The following is a 17,932-nucleotide window of genomic DNA, read 5'->3' as shown; positions in this document are numbered from 1 at the left end:
ATGTCAAATTATGTTTCAACTTTTTTCCTTCCCCCAAGTTTGAGCAGAAGAATTTCCTAAAAGAATTGTCTCCATCTTTAATTTTTTCTTATTTTAAAAAACCTACCATTTTTGTTCTCCTTTTTAAAAAACTGATTTATTGAGATGAATTTATATGCCATAAATTCAGCTTTTAAGAGATACACTTAAGTAGGTTTTAGTACATTCACAAAGTTGTGCAATTTTCACTCCATCAATAATTCCAGAATATTTTCATCACCTGAAATGAAACTCCAAACCTTTTATCAATCAGTTCCCATCACCCCATCCTACTACCTCCTGTAACTACAAATCTTTCTGGCCCTATAAATTTGCCTATTCTCTACATTTCATGTGAACACAATCATAAAATATGTGGTCTTTTGTGTCTGGCTGTTTTCACTTAACAATAATTTCAAGATTCATCCATGTTGTAGTATGTATCAATATTTCATTACTTTTTATAGCTAAATAATATTCTGTTGTATGCATATACCACACCCATTCATCCATCAATGGACATTTGGTTTATTTCCACTTTTTGACTACTATATGTAATGCTGCTATGAACAATAATGTGTAAGCTTTTATGTGGACACATTTTTAGTTCTCCTGGGTATATACCTCAGGATTAAGCTGGTAGGTCACATGTTAATCCTTTAAGATTTTGAGGAATGGCCCAATCATTTCCCAAAGTACCTGCATTATTTTCTACTTTCACATTTTCCCATTTTCCAGCCATATAATGAGAGTACTAATTTCTCCACATTCTCACCAATAATTATCTTTTTTAAAAAAGTTAGTTTAGCCATCCTATGGAGTATGAAAAGGTATCTCACTGAGGTTTGATTTCCATTTCCTAATAATTACATCTTTGTATGTGTGTGTTGGCCATCTGTATATTTCTTTGGAGAAATGTTTATTCAAATCTTTGCTAACTTTTAGTGGGTTATTTTTTTATTGTTGAATCATAAGAGTTCCTTATATATCTTGGATATAAGCCTTTTATCATATATGTGATTTGTAAATATTTTCTCTCATTCTGTGAGTTGCCTTTTCACTTTCCTCATGGTATACTTTGAAGTGCAAATTTTTTTATTTCAATAGCATCCAGTTTATCTATTTTTGAATTTTTTTTTTGTTTGTTTGTGGTTTTGGTGTCATTTAAACCATTAGCCTAAACCAAGTTCATAATGATATCTGACCACAGATATATAATGAATGTGTTTTCTTCTAAGAGTTTCATAGCATGGATGGCCTCTGATTTACAATGGTTTGACCTATGATTTTTTGAATTTATGATGGTACAAAAAGTAATATACCTTCAGTAGAAATTTTACTTTGAATTTTGATCTCTTCCTAGGCTTGTTATTGTGGTATGATACTCTCTCATGATTCTGGGCACTGGCAATGAGCTGCCGTTCCCCATCAGCCATGAACTCATGAAGGTAAGCAATTGATACATTTATAACCATCCTTTTTTTTACTTTCAGTACAGTACTTAATAAATTGCATAAGATATTCGATACTTTATTATAAGGTAGGTGTTATGTTAGATGATTTTGCCCACATGTAGGCTAAGTGTTCTGAGTGCATTACAGTAGTTTAGGCTAAGCTATGTTGTTCTATACAGGTTAGGTGTATTAAATGCATTTTTGACTTACTTTATTTTCAATTTATGATGGGTTTATTGGGGTGTAATGTCACTGTAAGTTGAAGAAGATCTGTATTAGTTCTTATACTTAAGTCTATGATCTATTCTGAGTTAAATTTTATATTTGGTGTAAGGTGACATCCAATTCCATTCTTTTGAGTATATACTGCTATCCCAGCCCCATTTGATGAAAAGACTATGATTTTCCCCCATTGAATTGTGATGACAGTCTTGTCAAAAATCAATTAACCATAAATATAAGGGTTTATTTCCAGACTTTGAATTCTATTACATTGATCTAAATGACTGTCTGTTTACAAATACTATACTATCTTGATTAATCTAGCTTTATAATAAGTTTTGACATTAAGAAGTGAGCTTTCCAACTTTGTTCATCTTTTTGAAGATTATTTTGGCTATTCCTGATCCCTTGCATTTCCATATTGATTTTAGTACTATTTGCCAATTTGTGCAAAAACAAACAAACAAGACAGCTGGGTTTTTGATGGGGATTATGATGAATCCATAGATCAATTTGAGGAATTTTTCTATCTTAACAGTATTAAGTCTTCCAATCCATGAACATGAAATGTCATTTCATTTATGTAGTCCTTCTTTAATTTTTAAATGATACTATGTAATTGTATATATTATGTATTTCTTCTATTAGACTTATTACTAAATGCTTTACTCTTTTTAGTGCTATTTTAAATGGAATTGTTTTTTTAATTCTATTTTTTGGATTGTTCTTTGCTAGTTTATAGAAATGAAATTAATTTTTGTCTGTTGATCTATTATTTTTAAAACTGGCTGAACTTATAATTTTTTTGCATGTGGATTCTTTAGGATTTTCTATATACAATATCATATAACCTACAAATAGAGTTAGTTTACTTCTTACTTTTCAATCTTGATGCATTTTGTTATTATCCTTATTTCTTGAATAACTGACCTGGATAGAATCTAGTTCCATTCAATATTAAATAGAACTGATAAGATCAAACATCCCTATCTTGTTCCTGATCCTAGCAGAGGAATATTCAGTCTTTCATTATTAAACATGATGTCAGCTGTGGGATTTTTAGACCTTATTATCAAATTGAAGAAGTCTTTTTTATTCCTATTTGGTTAAGTGCTTTTATCTTGAAAGGGTGTTGTATTTTGTCAAATGTTTTTGCTGCATTTACTGAGATGATCACGTCATGTGGGTTTTGTCTTTTATATGTTAATGTATTACTCTGCTTGATTTTCGTATGTTAAACCCACATTGCATTGCTGAGCTAAATCACACTTGGTCATCGTGTATAACCTTTTTTTACATATTGGGTTTGGTTTGCTAGTATTTTGTTGAGTATACTACTCTGTTTTCATAAGTATATTAGTCTATAGTTTTCTTGTGATATCTTTGTCTAGTCTTAATAGTTGTGTAATTCTGGCCTTATGGAATGAGGTATGGAGTGTTCCCTCGTCTTCTATTTTTTCAGAATTTGTGAAGGTTTGGTGTTAATTATCCTTTAAACATTTGGTAGAATTCAACAGTGAAGCCACCTGGGCTTTTTCTGTGGGAAATTTCTTTATTACTAATTTAACCTCTTTACTTGTAATAGGTCTATTCAGATTACCTAATTCTCCTTTAGACAGTTTCAGTATTTTGTGTCTTTCTATAAATTTGTCCATTTTATCTATGCTATCTATTTTGTTGGCATACAATTATTCATAGTATTCCCTTACTCTTTCTATTTCTGTAACATCTGTGGTGATGTCCCTCTTTTACTTCTGATTTTAGTGATCTGAATCTTTTCTCTTTTTTCTTGTAATTATCTCTTATCTTTTCAAAGAACCAATTTTCAGTTTCATTGACTTTTATCTATTGATTTTTCAAAAGAGAACATATGCGGGGGGGGGGGCAGAGAGAGAGGGAGAGAAGCAGACCACCCCCCCCCACTGAGCTTGGAGCCTGAATTGGTTCTCGATCCCACAAACCTGAGACCATGACCTGAGCCAAAACTAAGAGTTAGTCCCTTAACCACCTGAGCTACTCAGGCACCCTGCCAAAATTTTATTTTTAAGTAATCTCGACACCCAACATGGGGCTCAAACTCACAACCCCAAGATCAAGAGTTGTGTGCTCCAGTGACTAAGCCAGCCAGGTGCCCTGACAGTCACAGTTTTGGTAAAGTTTCTTTTAATATTACTACAGTGACCTCAGCATTCTTTTGTTACTGTTTGCATAGTACATTTTTTCCGCACTATTTTACGTTTAACCTATTTGTGTCTTTGAATATGAGATGTGTCTTTTGTAGATATCATAGAGTTAGATCATTTTATGTTTGTTTGATCTATTCTTTCAAACTCTGGACTGTTTTATTCATTTACATTTAATTATTGAATTTATTTAACTATTAATTTAATTATTAAAAAGGAATAATTTACATCTGTCATTTTGCTTTGTTTTTATATATACTATGTCTGTTTTCCTCTGTTGCTGCTTTATTTTGTGTTAAATAAGTATTTTCTAGTATATCATTTTAATGTTCTTTTTTTTTCTTTCACTATAGTTTTTTGAGTCATTTTCTTGGTGGTTACCCTGAGAGTTACAATTAACAACCTAAATAATATTTGGACTAATGACAATTTAATTTCAATAGTGTATAAAAATTTTGCTCCAAACTAGCTTCATTCCTGTCTCCCTCCTTTGTATTACATCTTTACATTACAAATTGAATCTTTACAGTTTTATAATTATTGCTTTATGCTGTTATCTCTTAAGTCAAATAGGAGAAAAAAAGTATTACAAACAAAAATACATTTATACTCTCTTTCACGTTTACCCATGTAGTTACTTTTATTAGTGCTCTTTATTTCTCTATGTGAACTTGAGTTATCACCTTTTGGTTCTGTCTCTGCAATTACAGTTTGCTATTCTCTCACACTAGACTGACATATCATCACCTAACATTAATTATTTTAAGTTTTCTTGGAAGAATGCTGAAGAATAAAGAACAGTAGAAAAGACTGTGAGAAAAATTGGGATAGGAAACGTTTTTCAAAGTTATACTCCCTGGTAAGTTGAAATTTATTTCAGACTCAAGTATCAATTATGGTTCATCCCCAGTTCCTCCAACAGCACCAGATACATAGTGGGTGCTTACCAAATATTTTTGGAATGAGTTAACATGAGTTCACATGATGAGTGAAATTTAAATGTTGAATTATCTGAGGTCTAGAACTGGAAAGAACATTGATAGAGTCACATAAACTAAAATTAAGTGGCTCTTAAAAAGAGGACTTTTAGAGAAGAGTCTGTAGAATTTCCAGACTGACTGAATTCCCTCAGTCCCATTGTCAAAAAAGAATTTAAGTCATTGATGATAGCAAAGCACTGGTTAATTCTTTTAACAAAGTTGAAAGTTCTTGAGAAAGTCAGACAAGGTCACACATTTTGCTCACTAATAATTTCACACTTACAAATTCCAATATGTAACAGATTCCATGCATCTGTAATTTTAAGCAAATAGGATAAGCCCTCCATTTGATGGCTCACTTGATGTAGCCAATGGCACACATAAGGCTTTGGAACTCTGTTTATAGACATTAACAGTTGGAAATTGAGAGTTGCTCAAGCAGAATTCTACATAATCACCCATTTGGGGTTAATTTACTTTATTGTGGCTGCTAAAGTGAGCTCAGCTGAACTTGTCATTTTCCATTCCAATCTGTTTTGTAAATGTTTTTAGTTTCACAGCCCAAGCATTTTACTGCAAATCTTCCGGATCATATGGTTTGTGCTAACCAGAACAATTCATCAAAAGAATGTGGGTTATTTCTAAACCTGCAATACAATTTTGAACTTACTTTAGCATTTGAGACATGAAGAACTGTAAGCTTAAATAATGGAGAAATAAACTGTCTGGAGTTCAGTAGCTATCTATTCAACATTTTTTGGAATACTTTCTTAGTGCAAGATACCATGTTAAGTGTTGGGGATTCAGTGATGAACAAGACAGATTTAGGTACCCCCAAAGAGTTTTAAAGCTATGTCAATCTGTACATAAATGAATAAACAAATAAAAGCATCTATTATATGTAGTACACACTTACTAGTAAAATATATGGAAGTAGGGAATGCTCATAACACTGAGCATTCCTGGTCAAAATCTCAATCTCAGTCTAACATATCTTCACTCCTACAGGCTCATTAAATGCTTTTTCTCTTTCAAGAAATTTTTCAAATTCCAATTTTTCTATGAATAGCTCTCTGAGTAACTGGGAAATGGATTCCCCAATATTCTCTTCTATTGAAACGTTCCCAGAAGTTTCTCTTATTCTTCCACTCACTTTTTTCTTATAAAGTATTTATTGAGCAACTGAAATGTTCTAAGCATACACAAATTGGAGGGATACAAGATGAAGGCTAGAGTGTACTGTCTTCAGCTTTAGAGTAGAGCAGAAAGACAAATACAAAAGGTCATTATAATGTTATTGAAAAGTACTATGGGGGCACCTGGGTGGCTCAGTCGTTGAGTGGCTGCTTTCGGTTCGGGTCATGATCTCAGGGTCCTAGGATCAAGCCCCACATCAGGCTCCCTGCTCAGCAAGGAGTCTGCTTCTCCCTCTGCCTTTGCTGCTCTCCCTAGTTCTGCTCTCTCACTCATGTTCTCTCTCTCAAATAAATTAATAAAATCTTTAAGGAAAAAAAAAGAAAAGTACTATGAAAATAGGGCACCTGAGTGGCTCAGTTGGTTAAGTGTCCAAGTCTTGATTTTATCTCAGATCATGATCTCAGGGTTATGAGATTGAGCCCCATGTCAGGCTCCACGCTTGGCATGGAGTCTGCTTGAGATTCTCTCTCTACCTTTCCCTCTGCTTTTTCCCCCTTTTGCACTCTCTCTCTCTCAATAAATAAATAGAATCTTTAACAAAAAAGTACTATGAAAGAGACCTATTTAAGAAAGTAGTCATGTACATGGATTCAACACCTGCTTGTTATTTTAGATCAGCAGGATTAGTTGAAAGGAGGAATAATAGCATATATTAAAGTATTCTAATAGATGAGCACTTTCTCTGCTCTAGGCACTAATTCATCAAATAAGTGTAATAATTCTGTAAGGTAGATGCTACATAATCCCACTTTAAAATAATGAAAGAGAGGCAGAGAAATTTAAGAATTGACAAAATTCATATATCTATTAAGTTTCAGAGTCAGGATTTAAACTCATGCAATCTGCACCTTGAGTCTGTGTTTTTGAGCTCTCTGTACTATGTCATTTCTAATTATTCACTCCTCAGCTCATAAGAAGATTCCTATTGTCCTATGACTTGCAGTGTCTTTCTCTGAGAGAAGGATTCTTTCCTTCTCCATGGTCAAGCTTAACCACACAACTTGCTTTGGCCAAAGAATTATGAAGAGACTTAACATATGCCAGTTCAAAGCAAAGATCCAAGAGACATTATGTATTTCTCCCCACTTCCTTGCCCTTTCCCTCAGTCATAGAATGGCATGTCCCAGGAAGTGCTGTTCCTTTAAACTGAGTTCTGAAATAAGACAGTAAGTAGAGAACAGCTACAGCCCATCCTCACTACTGACATGGAACATGAGTGAGACACACGGCTGTTGCAAGCCACATACATTGGGGTTGGGTTTTTTTGTTTGTTTTAAAGATTTTATTTATTTATTTGACAGAGATAGAGAGACAGCCAGCGAGAGAGGGAACACAAGCAGGGGGAGTGGGAGAGGAAGAAGAAGGATCCCAGCAGAGCAGGGAGCCTGATGCGGGGCTTGATCCCAGGACCCTGGGATCACACCCTGGGCTGAAGGCAGATGCTTAACGACTGAGCCACCCAGGCGCCCCTGTTTTTGTTTTTGTCTTTTTTTCAGCAGAATAACCTAGCAAAAACTGACTAGTATAATAATACTTACCAAAAAGTAGGTGTGATAGTAACAAACACCCTAAAATATGTGATACCGCGGCTACGGGGATGGTGTTGAGGAAACTATCACTGGGACTGGGAAACACAACTCACGTTCTACAGTGGCACACATTTGTTACCTTAGTTGAAAAGACTGGGGGTTAGAATGCTAATAAGTGTTGGTACTGACTGCATTTTTAAGGTTATAAAAGAAATTGTTTCTTTGCAAAAATGGAGGAATAGAAAAACATTGGAATTATAAGATATACAAGGTTGCAAAATGCAGCTATTGCCCGTATTCAACAAGTAAAAGATATCTTGAAAGTTGCTTTGACTAACAAAGGTTGAAGGAGACCCAGATTAAGACTCATCCTCAAACAAAGGCCAGGTAAAAGTCTGTGAATTCTTTTTAATGAATTAAGGTAGCCGGTAAATTCCTTCAGTTGGCTGAAATATGTCAGGACAAACAGACTAAGGGCATGGCTTTCCATGAGCCTGATAAGCTCTAAGTACTGGCAATAAGTTTAGAGAGAGAGCTACATCTCCAAGAAATGCGGTCTTTTAAGATAAAATTTATAAGGACAAGAGGATGAGCTATATTCTTTGTCTAAACTTTTATAAACCATTACATGTGTTCATTGGTGATTTACTTGGAATCATCAACGTTCAGCTTAAGTGTTTCCTGCTCTGAATTAGATACCCCTCTACCACGCCTTCCTCTGATCCCCTGGCTTATATTTATTAAGATGATTTTCACTCTGTAACTGACTCTTTCCCTCCTCTAGTCTATGAATCCATCAATGAATTTGACAGGAGCTCTAAGCTTTTTGTCAGACATACATGCAAAAGAAATATGATAAACATCTGATGAATGAATAACACAGAATAAATACACTCACTGATGTAGCAAAATGATCTAACAAACTACAATTCTCCCAAGTCAGCATTATAAACAGTTTTTAGAAGTCTAAATTCTGCCTGATTCTCTACTAAAAAAAATAAGATCTTTGATGTTGGAGGCGTAACATCTAATAAAAATGTACTACATAAATCTCATATAAAAGACAACATTCTTTACATACAGTCTCAGGAAATGTTAAAGAAATTTTTGTTACTTCTCATACAAAGTAAAATTTATAATATTAGTCCTAGACAAAAATCAAGTCAATTAATCACAGAGCTTTACAATTTAAAGTCATTAAGGCAGTTCATAAAACACAATCCCTAAATACCACTCTAAAAAAAAATGCCTAGACATATTCCAATGGCTAAGGCTTAGTTATTTTAGAAGAACACACAATCCTTTGGTAAGCATATTATGTTGGTTCAATCCACTCTTAAATTTTATTCATTTTTTAAAAGATTTATTTGTTTTAGAGAGAGAGAGCATGTTGGGGAGGAGGAGACGGAGCAGACTCCCCACTGAGCATGGAGCAGATGACATCCAGGACCCTGTGATCGTGACCTGAGCCAAAATCAAGAGCCAGCCACCCAACCGAATGAGCCACCCAGGCACCCTTCTTAAGTTTTATTTTTAAGTGCATCCTAAAGAAAACACAAGGAAATTATTTGAAATTACATACCTGGCGACACCAGAGCTTACGAAATATTTGCAGATAGGCCAACACCATAAGACACAGTGGTGCCATGTATGTCACCAGAAAGAAACAAATGTGATACATCTTGGGGTAAATTTCACCTGGAATGAAAGCCAAAATAATAAAATATTGTTTTATAATTCACAGATTTTTTAAAGGTATGTCTGTCAATGTTCTGCCTTTAAAGTACATACTTAACTTCTGTATAATTTCACTGGCATGTTATACACACATACAACACACACACACACAGATACCGTAATATAGTATTAACTGCTTACACTTACTCAGTATGCACACACACACTAAATGTGAAGTCTTAATTTTATTAAACGTACTCAGAGAGGAATAACAATTAGCCATTTATTAGTTTGTACTAACATACGCTATCCAAAGTCAAGCCTTCATTTATTGAAAAGAACTTTTTTGTGTGATTACCTCCGGCTAATTAATAAAAATTAATTTGGATTGTGCTATACTTGAATTTGCAATAACAAACAAGACAATCAAACCTAATTGCTAATGCTTTGGGGGAAAGAATGTAAACTGAGTTGATTTCCTCATTAGAATGCAAGTTTCCTGAGAAACGGGAAGCTATTCCCCAGTTGTACCTCCATATATAAATGTGTAAAAATTTTGGAAAAATAAACACAGTCAACATTTAATGATTCTTTTTGTTAATTACTAGAACAATAAAAAATTTCTCTTTCAGTATGTTGTGTGTATGTATATGTATGTATGCATGTACTTCTAATAAAAGTATTTATGGGCTTTTTAAAGTTAATTTTTAAACAAATATGGTGTTTTTTTTTATATTCATCTCATTTATTTAGTCACAAGCACCTCTAGGATTGTAGTGATTTCTTATTATTAAGTCTATGAACACAGATGATACATATCACAGATTAGGTATTTATTAAAGATTCAATTATTCAATTAATAAATAACATTGTGGCTTAATATAATTTTTTTGGTTTTTCTAAATATATTTATTACTGACTTTTAATTGTTATTTATTTTTTTAAAGATTTTATTTTTAAGTAACCTCTACACCCAGTGTGGGGCTCAAATTCACAACCCTGAGATCAAGAGTCACATGCTCCACTGACTGAGCCCGTCAAGACCCCTACTGCCTTTTTAAATGCTTTCAAGGATATTTTTCTTATACTAGTATTTGAGTATATCACAGTGATCCAGCTACTTTTACTTAAACGCAAGACAGGAAACTATATATCCTACATGGATTTCATGGATAATAAATGCAATCATTAGATATAATTCTAATTGAATGCTAACAAAACAAAGTGGATTTTTTTTTCCTTTTTTTTCCACTTCCAAAAATTAAGCAACTGAATTTGACTTTTATATTGGCATTGAAGTTAATTCCACACTGCTATTGAGGGATAACGTTATTGCCTGCCTGCATTTTATTTTTTTCATTGCTTCAGAAAGGACATATAGAAGCATGAAGACTCAGTTAGGGGATCAAATGTGGTAAGGGCACTTTACAGTCAGCATGAACCAATAATAATGATTAAGAGGACCATAGTAATTGATAACCTTTATCGAACAACCATTCATTTAATTATTACTGGATGGACTTGAAGTATATTTATGAGTTGAATATCCTCCACAACCCTGAATTCATAGCCTTGTCTTCTAGTGTTGGTTAAATTTAATATTCTCCTTAGTCTTCCTTCTAAAACCCTGTCCTCTTTCTCAGGTAGATATTTGTCTTCACTGTCATCTTCAGAGGGGCCAGCAGGGTGCCTGTGCTGGCTGGGAGGTCTAAGAGATGGGCGGACCTGGGGCATCCGTTTTAGCTCTTCTGTGGCCCACGTGGCCCACACCTAGCTCATCAGTTTCTAACTTCCTTTCAAGCTTATCCTATAAAACAATGCCAGTTACAGAAAAAGTGATAGAATCCAAGCAGCCTGACTGGAGGAATGACAACCTTTTCCTTTCTTTTTTCTTTTTTTAAAATTTTTTTTTATTATATTATGTTAGTCACCATACAGTACATCCCTGGTTTTTGATGTAAAGTTCCATGATTCATTACTTGCGTATAACACCCAGTGCACCATGCAATATGTGCCCTCCTTTTTTTTTTATTTTAATGTTTTTTATTATATTATGTTAGTCACCATACAGTACATCCCTGGTTTCTGATGTAAAGTTGATGATTCATTAGTTGTGTATAACAATACGTGCCCTGCTTAATACCCATCAGCCTATCCCGTTCCCCCACCCCCTCCCCTCTGAAGCCCTCAGTTTGTTTCCCAGAGCAGCCTTAGCTAAGCCCCGTTTCTGGAGCTGGGGGTTGACCTCAGCACTTCCCAGGCACCTGAGTGGCTGTGAACTTTTGTTTTGAAGAAGGTGTCACATGACCTTCCCACATAAAAATAGACCTTTGAAGCTGACATACCTGTGAAGCCCTGATGTCCCTCAGACTAAACTGAGTGAGTGGAGGAGGGTAGAGTTGAGAGGTAATATTTTTCCTATTTAATTGCAGCTGTGGATACCATCACTGTGATAACACTTAGGGTTTTAAACAGCTGGGAGAGAAAGCTCATTCTGCAGTCAGTATATTTATAAATAGTTGGTAAAATATGTAATTGGCTGGTAAATGCATATTATGATAATGAACACCCACACAGAAAAGTTGATCAAGTGAAATTGCACTTGCAGGCTGGGATTGAATGTTTTAATAAAGAGATTATTATAGATAAGTGGGGAAACCAGATAGTCTTAACATTCTTCATTTCATGCTCACAATCTAAGCTAATCGGAAACCCAGAAATGCCATTGAAATTTTAAGTTTTATGTGTTGAAACTATCTTTGCAGTCTCCCTGCGCTTGGTGAACAATGTCTTCAATATATTTAAGGCATTTATATATAACCTAGAATGTAGTGACAGGAAATTTGTTCCACTTAGGCATTCAAGCTATAAAAATGCATCTTAAAGATTGACAATCATTCAAAATTGCTGTCTCTACTCAACTGAGGAATAGACACAATCTGAATGAATTCTTGCAGATGCATCAAACAAATAAATAAGGAGAAAATGTGGATCTTTATTTAGTCTCTGAAATCAGAGACTAAAGAATAATATTACATATTAATAAGACAAGACAATCTCAGATTTGTTAAAGTCCATTACTGAGCCAACATGTTCAATCTCATTGTCTCAAAATCTACAAACATTTTATCTTTCATGTTACACCTATCAGGGATTTAATGGGCAAATGAATTAGATATAATTTCTCAAGTATTAAATATAGACTGCCTTTTCAAAATTTATAGATCCATTAAAGTTTACCTGAATCTTTAACATATTTTACTATATTCTCTCCAATAAATGTTTTCCATCTATCTAGCTAGCTAGCTAGCTAGCTATACATTCTCTATCTTATAATAGGCCAGATGCTACAATTACTTTGACTGTAAAGAAGGGCTCCATTGTTATTTCTTTCAGATCACCAAAGAACAATTCAGCAGTAAGCTCCAATAAAAAAAGATTATGAATCCCCAGTATCTAGAAAAATGTTTGACTAATAGTATATGCTCATTAAACATTGGATGACCGATGAAACAATTATACCTTTGAATGACAAAAAGAAGTTAGTTTCCTTCCAATAGGAACTATTCTGTGAAACTATGCATTTACAAATCAAACAATCAGAGAACTATGGATGTAATTCTGAAAATTTTTTAAAATTTTTAAAGTATGAATTAATGTAACATATACAAAGACATACTTTAAAGATCATTAAAATAAATATTAACACATTTCATTTGTTTTTGACTATCAAGTGTGTCTGCCAGAAGCTATAGTTTGTAACCTTTTTTTTAACAAGTCATAGGCAATAATAATTATAATGAGTTGCAGAATTATCCACAAAATATTAAATATTCCTGATAATATTTTCAGTAAGACTAAGACAGAGTTCTTAGTAGCTTTGTACCATGAGTGAGATAGCATTTGCAAGACTTTCCTAAAAGTATTTTGATAGATAAGGATCAAGTGACCACATTGCTCACTGACTCCATCCACGCTGAAATATATTGGTTGTAGGACAATTATGATATCACTGTCAGCTTTTGTAACTATGGTATTGATTTAACAGGATAAACATAAGAAACACAATTCATGAATTAATCTCAAACAGAAGATACTTCACAAGAAATTTTTTAAAATTGGGCTAAATGTTTTTGGACTTGAAAGATGTTTGAACTTTAGAGAGCCAACACTGTAAAATATAATTTCCTATGTACTTTTTAGGTTATGACTATCAGACACGTCCAAATTTTAACATTTTAAGCTGAACATGGACTTCTAAACAGCCTAGCATAAACAAAGCTTATGCTATGTAAAAATCATTGTAATAAACAGTCTAACGATCAAAATGATAAGAACCTGTATTATTCGTTCCTATTCTTCTTGAAAACATGAAGTGATTAACAATTTAATATTCAAAAAGTTAATTTCATAAATTTTATTGTTTTTGTGGATGATAAACTCAATTTTGTACTGCTTAATTTAAGTCTTTACAATAATGTTAAGTAATTGTGGGCTAATATAAAATCATTTTCAAATAGGTTTCCTAAATTACTTCTGAAGGCTGAGTTTTGATTTTTTAGTTTTCAACAATAGGGGCTCCTGGGTGACTCAGTCAGTTAAACAACCAACCAATTTTAAAGATTTTATTTATTTATTTGACAGAGAGAGGGGAGTGGGAGAGAAAGAAGCAGGCTCCCCACGGAACAGGGAGCCTGATATGGGGCTCAATCCCAGGACCCTGGGATCAGGCCCTGAGACGAAGGCAGACGTTTACAAATGAGCCACCCAGGCGCCCTGGAACCAACTAGTTTTAAGCCCCATATCCAGCTCTGTGCTCAGCGCAGAAGCCAGCTTGAGAGTCTCTCTCCTCCCTCTCTCCTGTCTCTGCGTGTGTTTTCTCTCCCTTTCTCTCTTTCATCAAAATAAATAAAATAAATAAAATCTTAAATAAATAAATAAATAAATAAATAAATAAATAAATAAATAAATAACTATTCAATAGTAGTTGCTGGCTTTTTAAAGAAAATGTCCCTGCTACAGCTAGATAACAAAATGCTAAAGGTTGAAATGAGTTTTAGATATTTATATTTTTTGCTCAAAGTAATTAGAAAATGATNCCCCATATCCAGCTCTGTGCTCAGCGCAGAGCCAGCTTGAGAGTCTCTTTCCTCCCTCTCTCCTGTCTCTGCTTGTGTTTTCTCTCCCTTTCTCTCTTTCATCAAAATAAATAAAATAAATAAAATCATAAATAAATAAATAAATAAATAAATAAATAAATAAATAAATAAATAACTATTCAATAGTAGTTGCTGGCTTTTTAAAGAAAATGTCCCTGCTACAGCTAGATAACAAAATGCTAAAGGTTGAAATGAGTTTTAGATATTTATATTTTTTGCTCAAAGTAATTAGAAAATGATGTGGCTATTTATTTAATCAGAATAACTGACAGGATTCCTTAGCTCTGCAATCTGTTTTGCTAATGAAAGTGAATGCTACTTGATTATTCAGGGCAACATTAAAAAAAAAAAAAAAAAGAAGAAGCAAGCTGACACATGTTAAATAATAGGTGTTTATTTTAATCTATCATTTTCATAAACTTAAAGGATCCGACTTTTGAGTTGGAAGCTTAGAGTTAAATATACTTCTTTACTTCATAATCTGCAAATACTTTATGGCTCAATTTCATCATTAATTAACTAACACACTCTGATCCAGAGATCTTTAGGTTATTTTCCAGCTGTAGCTCATCGTAGAAGAATCGCATAAGAGACATGTCACAGTTGGTCCCCAAACCACCTTCTTTCCAAACACAGTTCTTTAGACTGCGTATCCCTGCATGACACACTACAGGTTTGGACCCTCTTCGTTTTTTCTTCAAGGTGTAGTACTCATTGTATGGGTTTTCTTGCTTCCTGGACACCCTTTCTCCTCTTCCATGACTGGAGAATTTCCCCTCATTTTTAGTTCTTTGCTGAAATGTTAGCAGCTCCTTTGTACACTTTTGTTCAAGTGGCCAGGACTGAGTTTGTTTTCTCATTTGTGTTCCTAGCACTTTGTATACCAGTATTTTAAAATACTAATCACACTATAAACATTTGCTTATTTGCCTTTCAGTCTCACTACATGGAATGTGTTCCCCTAGCAGAATCTGTTTCTCTCCAGGTTGGCATAATTCCTGGCATATCCTAAGTACTCAAAATATTGTTCGAACATTAAATAAATGGGACTTAAGACTCTACAGAAATATTCTTACCATTTTGGAATTTTCCATTCATTCATTTTTGTCTACACCATTAATGGAGAAAATTGAGAAAAGATGAATATGACCCAGAGAAAATAGAGCAAGTGAACTGCAGTGTTAGAAAGGAAGGGGAAATCTTAATTTCAAAAAGGGCTAGTGAGTTTTTGGGATAAGAGACACAGTAAATTGTGAAATTTTAGTTAATATATGCCTTTGGATAATATATGAAAGATAATCCCAGGGCCTTTTAAATTTTATCTCATTGTAGTGAAAGCAAATGCCTAATTTTTCAATTCCTGACTTTTTGCTTTTCAGTGTTCCATATCACAGTATCAAGGTAGGAGTTCATATAAATTCAAAGATTCGAATATTCGAAAATACCAAACCTATAAGCAATCCCTGGGGCATACTGCTTTTGTTAATACGTTTTCTACTAAGCATAAATGTACATCCGTCAAATAAACAAATGCTTTCCTAATGTTTAAATTCCATAACTGAGCCATTGTTATATACTTACCTAGATGAGGATACATCATTTTCCTCAAATTTAATGTACTCATTTTGTCACTAGTACATGACACACTAAAATTTGCTGTGTCCAGGTTTGTGCCATGGTCAGGCGTTGACAGAAGTGTTTCCACCATTACAGAAAAACCTCAAAGGCTGTCACTGAGGTTTTTGAACCAAGGAACCAAACTTCTGCTTATTTAAATTTAATTGCCACACATATCAGATTGGAAACCAAAAAGGATTCATAATGAATATAATTCTTAATTCAGAAAATAATTATGCCAGTGATAGCTTATCAGCTTAATATGTTATGAATAAACATAGCATATGGAAATTATTTGACTCAGAGAAGAGCATAGGTCCATATGCTCAACTCCAGTCAGGTTTCTAGGCAGGACCTGGGTTTAAAATGAAAATTCCCAGTTGTATCTGAAGCCCATTAAAGAACTTGTCACTTGAGGCAATATAACCTCATACTATCTTGTAAAACGTTAATCATTCCAGAATACGTATTTGGAGCGTATAAATGAGCCTTTTTTGTTTTAGAGAATTCAAGAAAAGCTGACATAATCAAATCTGAATTGTAGGAAAAGCCCTTCCTTTCATTCCCTATCTGAAAAATATGAAAACCAGCTAACTGTGCCTAGTATTTCCCAAGGACTGAGTGGGCGGAGCTATTCCATGAGACTGTTTTGGGTTTCAACCAAATTTTCATGCTTTTGCAAAATGATATTAACAAGTGTCAATAAAATGCACGAGGCCAGCTTTATAGTGGCCATGCAAATCAAATTTTCGGTTTGCAGCTGTAATATCAATGTCAGCTTATGGGCCATAAGGTACTCACCGCCCCAGCGCTCATCACACACTGTAAAGAGAGTGGTTTTATTGGCTAAGCCAGGGAGCATGGTGCTGCACTCCATGACGATGGCCTGAGGAATCATTATAATGCAGGAGACGATCCAGATGATGACAATGCTGTTCCTGGCCCTCTTGGCTGTGCTTTTAAACATCAGAGGGTGACAGATTGCATACCATCGATCCAAGGCAATGCAGCTCAGTGTGAGGACAGACACTGACACGGACACAGTCTAGAGAGAAACAGAACACAGGACAAGAGAAGCACTTGGTATTAAATGGATCACTCTTAATATACTCACCGCAGTAGAGAAAGGGTCACACAGGTAATCAGATTCAAAGTTGTGAGAACATATTTCATGTAAGGTTTTTTACTAAATAATATAATAATATTAAAAATATATGAGGGAAAACGTATTTCCTATTAAACATGATGAAGGTGCTATGAAAACGTTGCAATCATTTTATGCCAAATGTGTTATATGACATGTCTTGCTTTTAAAATACATAGAAATTTGATTGCAATGCATTTACCTAGCATTTTTCAAAAATTATGGATACCTCAGTCCATAATTTCAAATAATAAAGGCTGTTTGTACATTGGTTCATTTCCAGCATGTTGCACCCAAAGGCAAGAGTTATGTTAGAAGCAAATTCTGTATGGATCTCCTCATCAGAGTTCGCTTATTGCTGGTGTAAGCAACTCGCTCTAAAACTCAAATAGGTTCCCCTCGTCCAGATTTCCATAATTAATGCCACCACAAGTGATACTTTAACTTGGAACTTTAAGGAAATAGAAACACATGTGAAGCATGCCTATACCCACACGATCAGTTTACGTAATTATATGTAACGTATACTCATACTGGATGAATCATTGAGTCTGGTATCGCTCTCAAAATCCCTTCTTGAAAAAGAAACCTCATTTCCTTTTCTGTTATTTTTTACTACAAATTTCTGTTTATTTTCTTCTCAGTACTTACAATAAGTATTATGTGAGATAGTACAATTATTTTTGTTAAATTAATTTATTGTCTGTCTTCTCTATTGGAACAATGTTCTGTGGCAGGAGGCACTGCTACTG

The 17,932-nt window shown here is 34.1% G+C and overlaps 1 protein-coding gene across 1 annotated transcript in view; it reads right to left on the bottom strand.

Annotated features, from left to right (window-relative positions):
- Window positions 1-17,932, bottom strand: part of HCRTR2 (hypocretin receptor 2) — a 99,412-nt gene that overhangs the window by 11,423 nt on the left and 70,057 nt on the right. The window contains exons 3-4 of the mRNA XM_002923075.4: window positions 16,838-17,081; window positions 9,166-9,281 (exon numbers count right to left, since the gene is read on the bottom strand). Of these exons, the coding sequence (XP_002923121.1) occupies window positions 9,166-9,281; window positions 16,838-17,081 (360 nt within the window). The remainder of the gene's footprint in view (window positions 1-9,165; window positions 9,282-16,837; window positions 17,082-17,932) is intronic.

Source organism: Ailuropoda melanoleuca, chromosome 19 (assembly GCF_002007445.2).
Source record: "Ailuropoda melanoleuca isolate Jingjing chromosome 19, ASM200744v2, whole genome shotgun sequence".
Lineage (NCBI taxonomy): Eukaryota > Metazoa > Chordata > Mammalia > Carnivora > Ursidae > Ailuropoda > Ailuropoda melanoleuca.
Note: the sequence above shows the minus strand (reverse complement) of the source record. Positions and strands in the feature narration are given on the sequence as shown.